Below are 6,000 nucleotides of genomic sequence, written 5' to 3'. Positions count from 1 at the left end.
TGATGCCAGACTAATCGTTTGGGCAACTTTTGAAAGGCAAAAATAGGACTTCCAGGTCAGCCTTCCAGCAAAAGAAAACAATGAAAAAATGTCCTATTTATTAAGTACTGTCAAGTAAAAACAGCTACTTTCTCGTGACTATGACAGAATACCATCAGAGGCCACTTGAGGGAAAAAGGATTTTACTTGGATAGAGGTTCAGGAACATCATGGAAGGGGGAAGGCTGGGGGTTTGCATGAGTTGGTGAGCAGTGGGTTTCAGCACAGCCCCTTACTTAAGATTAAGGTTCCAGCTGGGCCTGGCGGTGCACATGTTTAACCCCAACACTCGGAAGGCAGAGGAAGGAGGGGCGCCATGAGTTTGAGGCCAGCTTTGAGCTACAGATTGAGAGACAGGTCAGCCTGGGCTAGAATGAGACCCTATCTCAAAAAAAGTGTGTGTGTGTGTGTGGGGGTCTTCCCAGAGGACATTGAATGCATATTACACTGGAGGAAAAGACTGAAGATCAGATTCAAGCATCTGAGGAGGACTGGAGAAGGTTCTAGGCTCACAGGCTGTTGACCTATGAACTCACGCCCTGGTGCTCAAGAGCTGTTAAGATTTCCTTTTCCAGTGTCCCCAGAGCCTGCTCAGCCTTCACCATTAATACCAGAGCTCTAGGTCGCTCCATTTGATGCCACAAAAACTCAACTTTTTTTTTCCGCTCATGGCTTTTACCTTGCTCCAAGTTTACATGAAATGCACCATCATTATTACATTTATTATTATTAATTGTTAGGATTCATACTATTACACCAATTATCAAATTAAGTGATAAAATTACCTAATTATCATCGTTATGAACTAATGTACACGTGTTCATGCCATCCCGTTGGTAACTTGACTCCCAGTCTATGAACTCTCCACAGAGCAGAGTGCATTTTGTTCCCAGGCCTAATCTAGTTGGTCCACAATAACTAGGGGGTAGTCAGGAACTGTGGCGCACGGGGTGGAGGTTTTAGGGTGCAATGGTATGATGTGTACAAAGGCGGAAAATGCAATCGTCTGCGGAAGGTTGGTGGGGGGCTCTTCAGCCCCATGTAAAGAAACCTGCGTTACAGGTTTTAAGTGCAGCCAGCAGCCAGTGTTTGGGGAGAGCCCAGACCCCGCCCCTTTACAACAACAAAACAAAGTGAGCTCTTCATCCTTTCCAAAAAAAAGAAAAGAAAAGCCCTTTCTGGAACCGGGAGGCCGCCGCGAGGCGCGAGCTGGGACAAGCCCCGGGAGCTGGGGCGCGCGTGCCAGCTGGAGCGGGTGCGGGGACGGCCCCTTCTCGTTTCTCCCGCGCGAAGCCCGGCCGGGCAGCTCCACTCGCCGCCCCTGCGGCAGGGGGACGCCGGCGCGCGCCTCGCTCTCCTCCGCCCGCCGCGCGCATCCTCCGCCGGCTCTCGCGCCGCCCGACCGGTCCCGGCCTCGGCCTTGCCGTGGGGTCCCTGCCCGGAGGTCCGGGAGGTCCAGCGAGGCGGCGCGGGGCGGGCGGGGCGCGCGCGCTTCCCCCTCGTCTCGGGCGCCCAGTGCGCTCCTCCCCCGGCCCGCCGGAGCTCCGCGCGGAGAGCTCGCGGAACGTGCTCGGGGCGCCGCGCGGGGCCGGAGGAGGCTGGAGCCTCTTTAGGAAGATGGAACTGGCGACTCGCCCCCAGGTGAGGGTCGGACGGCCCCTTTGAATCGTCTGCGACCTGTCTTTGCCCCGGGGCAGGAAACATGGCCCTGGGCGGTGGCGGCGCCCTGGGGGTGGAGCGCCGGGTCCCGGGACCTGCGCCGCGGGCGCGCCCTGCAGGTGTGTGCAGCGGCTCTCCGTGTGCCAGCGGAGCCCGGCCTCAGGTGGGCACGCTTTTGCTGGAGGTACTGGCCCGGACGCCCGCGGGGGACCGGGCTCCGGGGGCATGGGGGGGGAGGGGATCCCTGCAGGAATTGGTAATTTAAGACCAGAGTCCTGGGTTACATCAACCCTGTCTAAGGGAGTTTAAAAGGAGCTACTTCGGTATGTGTGTGCTCTAGAACTTGTAGAAATGTTTGCAAGTAACTTGTTACCGCTGGGGAAAAATGGTTAACAGTTATTATGAGGCCAAGTTAATAAACAGCTGTCTGATGCCAACCCTTCATTGGCATAAGACTAACTAGGGAACAACTGTGGCACACGAGTGAACACCTGGAAGTAACTTTCCCAAACTCGAGACGTGGTGAGAGGTGGATGGCATTCCGGTTTCACTGTTTTAGAGTTTTTCTCTGCTTAGGAATGAACTCTTCATATTAAAAACAGCAACAACAACAACAAAAAAAAACCTAATTGAAAATAAGCACATTTTAATTTAGAGGTAAACGGTGTAAACGTCCGCCTCCCCGCCCAAATGAACTAAAAATAACACTTTAAAAGGGGAAGGAAACAGTCATCCCTTTGCTTGTGGGCGCACAGAGGTGTTTTGTGCAGAATTAATTTCTTAATTTCTCTTTCTCTCTGTTTTTTTGTTCTTTTCGAAGTAATGTCTCACTCTAGCCCAGGCTGACCTGGAATTCACTCTGTAGTCTCAGGGTGGTCTTGAACTCACAGTGATCCTCTTGAGTGCTGGGATTAAAGGTGTGTGCCACCAGGCCCCGCTAAAAGTTGGGTTTCTTAGTATCACTGCTTCTATTTGACCTCCCTACTTAGGTTCACCAACTGTTTTCCACCTGGGCTATAGGCCTCTGTCACCTACCTGAGTGGTGGTAACTTTGTCTACTTAATAATTGTTGAAGGCCCTTCTGAAAGTGGACTTTTGTGGCTTAGTGGTTAATGTGCTTGCCTGCGAAGCCTAAGAACCCAGGTTTGATTCCTCAATACCCATGTCAGCCTGATGCACAAGGTGGTACATGTGTCTGGAGTTAGTTTGCAGTGGATAGAGGCCCTGGCATGCCCATTCTCTCTCTGCCTCTCTCTCTAACTAAAATATTTTTAAAAAAGAAAAATCTTAAATAAATAAGTAGATGATAAAAATCCAGTGAAAGGAAAACGCCTGAGCCAGGCTCAGGTTTAGCCTTTTATTTTTGGGACCACATGATCTTTGGATACATATATTGGCCTCCCATGTCTCCAAGAGTTTCAGCTTCTCCAGGACTCAATAAGACCTTGGAAAGTTTTTTTTTTTTTTTATGTCATTCTTTGACTTTCTCTTATAAAAAAAATTATTTATGAGAAAAAGAGGAAGAATAGCACGTCAGGGCCTCTACTGCAAATGCACTCCAGACACATGCATCACCTTGGGTAACTGGCTTTACACAGGACCTGGGGAATGGAACCAGGATGCTCAGGCTTTACAAGCAAGCACCTCAACTGCTGAGCCATCTCTCCAGACCCCGAGGCAGGGTTTCATTTGTCTCAGTCTGGCCTCAAACTTGCTTTGTTGCCCAATGTCACTTGGAACTTTTAACTCCCCCTGTCCCTCTCTTCAGAGCTGGGATGACAGGCATGTGGTACTGTGCTTTTTATTTAATTTCTTTATTATTTATTTAATGTGGTGCATGGTAGACACTCTGCCCACTGAGCTACATTCCCAGGCCTGTGGAGATGTGAGCTTATGATTTCCTCAGAAAAAGTATGTTGAAGTATCACTTTAAAAAAAATTATTTATTTGAGAGAGAGAAAGAGAGAGAGAGGGGGAGGGGAGAGGGAGAACACATGCACATGCCAGGGCCTGCAGCCACTGCAAACAACTCCAGACACATGCGCCACCTTGTGCATCTGGCTTGCTTGGGTCCTGTGGAATCGAACCTGGATCTGTTGGCTTTGCAGGCAAGTGCCTTAACCGCATAGCCATCTCTGCAGCCCAAAGTATCACTTTTGGAATTTGCTCTACACCAAAGTTCTTTGCAACTTTGATCCCTTTTATTCTGGGCCTTTGGGAATCCAGAACGTGTAGAAAGAAATCCAGAATGTGTAGCTGGAAGTGAACATTTCACTGTCAAGTAATGAGGCGAATTTTTGGTAGTTCTAAAATGTTAAACTATTTACCGTATGTGGGCAATTCTCAAATTATATCCGACCCATTATACACCAATTAGGGCAAATTACTATATGTAAGAGGATCAGGTTTTTTTTTTCTTTTTCTCTTTTTTACTTTGATAAAGACCTCCTAATTGGTAACGCAAATTAGGATGATGATTTTTTTCCACTGGAAATGTTCCCGTTTATCCTAATTTAAATGTGAGCAGATTATAGTCTCTTTAAATTAGCTGAGAGTGGTTCTGTGGGGTGGGCAGGTGACTGCAGATAAGAGCACTTAATGAACATTTCAGACACAGCAAGATGTTAAATTCATGTGGGTTTCCTATCCCTGGCCTTATGAATAAAGCAGTGTGATGAGCGCCGAGGCAGTGTGACTGCACACCCCGCCATGGCTCTGCCCAGCGGGCAGTACGCTTAAATCTCGCACACGCAGTCAATGTAATTTCCGCCCTTGGGAAACTGTGGTGCTTCGAGCTGCTCAAGCAAAGCAGCTTAGGAGACATTTTATGAGCAAGCGATGAGCGAGGGGAGACACACGCATGTGCGTTCTGAGCCACTTCCAAGTCTGCTGTTCTGCAGCCCCGGCGGTGGCTTGGATTTGATGTTCCTTGACAGTGATCATGCCTCCGGAGAGCCTAGAGTCCATGTTGCACTGTCCACTGTATCTTTGTACTTCAATCTGGAATGACAGCAATTATACCCAAACAAGGCAAGGATGTGATCCTTCACTAAGCTCCCAGAACCCAAAGACCTCATGTGTCAGCTTCTTAGCAGACAAACTGGTGGGTCCTGAACATCGCTGAACTTTTTTTTTCTTTAATATTTTATTGGGGGATGGATGGATGGATGGATGGATGGATGGATGGATGGATGGATGGATAGATAGATAGATAGATAGATAGATAGATAGAATTGGCACACCAGGCCTGGAGAGATGGCTTAGCAGTTAAGTGCTTGCCTGTGAAGCCTAAGGACCTTGGTTCGAGGCTCGATTCCCCCGGACACACGTTAGCCAGATGCATAAGGCCTTAACCGCTAAGCCATCTCTGTACCCCATCACTGTACTTTTTTAGGGGAGGGGGGCTTGAGGTAGGATCTTGCTCTAAGAACCCAGGCTGACCTGGAACTCCCTTAGGTAGTTCCAGGCTGGTCTCAAACTCATGGTGGTCTTCCTGCCTCTCCGTCCCGAGTGCTGGGATGAGAGGTGTGCAATGCCACACTGAACTAGCACCCTGGTGCAAGTTAGACCCATTGAGCTGAGAAGCTTTGAGGCTCCTACATGTTCGTTCTCATGAATATGCCTGCAGAACACTGTTACAGGGGTGAGGCAATTTTTTTATTAAAAAATTTTTTTTTATGAGAGCGAGAGGAAGAGTCAGAGAGAATAGGCATGCCAGGGCCTCCAGCCACTGCAAAACGAATTCCAGACCCATGTGCCCTCTTTTGCATCTGGTTTACCTGGGTCCTGGGGAATCAAACCAAGGTTCTTTGGGCTTTGCAGGCAAATGCCTTTACTGCTAAGCCATTTTCCCAGCCGGAGGCACAATTTTTGTTGTGTTGATGTCATCATGGCAAAGTCTACCCATCTGATTGTGTGCCATAAAGTGTGGGCTCAGAGCCCCAGAAGCTGGTCACAAAGGCCTCAGTCGTGATCTGGAAGGACAGTGATTGCCGTTTTAATTGTACCATAATTCTTTGTATCCTAACCTTCCCGGCTATAGCAGAGCAGAATTTTCAGGTCATAGCAATTCTGATCTGATCCGCTATGTAGGACAGAAAACCAGCTGGCTAATATGAGTTAAAACAATTTATCAGAGGATTGGAGAGATGGCTTAGCAGTTAAGTGCTTGCCTATGAAGCCTGAGGACCCTGGTTCGAGGCTTAATTCCCCAGGACCCACATAAGCCAGACACACAAGGTGGCGCATGCATCTGGAGTGCGTTCAGTGGCTGGAGGTCCTGGAGCACCCATTCTCTCTCTC

At 48.9% G+C, this 6,000-nt stretch overlaps 1 protein-coding gene across 1 annotated transcript in view; it reads left to right on the top strand.

The window, feature by feature from the left end:
• The first annotated feature begins 1,566 nt into the window (after nt 1-1,566).
• Nucleotides 1,567-6,000, top strand: part of Cdca7l (cell division cycle associated 7 like) — a 49,977-nt gene continuing 45,543 nt past the window's right edge. The window contains exon 1 of the mRNA XM_004652654.3: nt 1,567-1,680. Coding sequence (XP_004652711.2) covers nt 1,657-1,680 — 24 coding nt within the window. The 5' untranslated portion in view covers nt 1,567-1,656. The remainder of the gene's footprint in view (nt 1,681-6,000) is intronic.

Source organism: Jaculus jaculus, chromosome 16, assembly GCF_020740685.1.
Source record: "Jaculus jaculus isolate mJacJac1 chromosome 16, mJacJac1.mat.Y.cur, whole genome shotgun sequence".
NCBI lineage: Eukaryota > Metazoa > Chordata > Mammalia > Rodentia > Dipodidae > Jaculus > Jaculus jaculus.
Note: the sequence above shows the minus strand (reverse complement) of the source record. Positions and strands in the feature narration are given on the sequence as shown.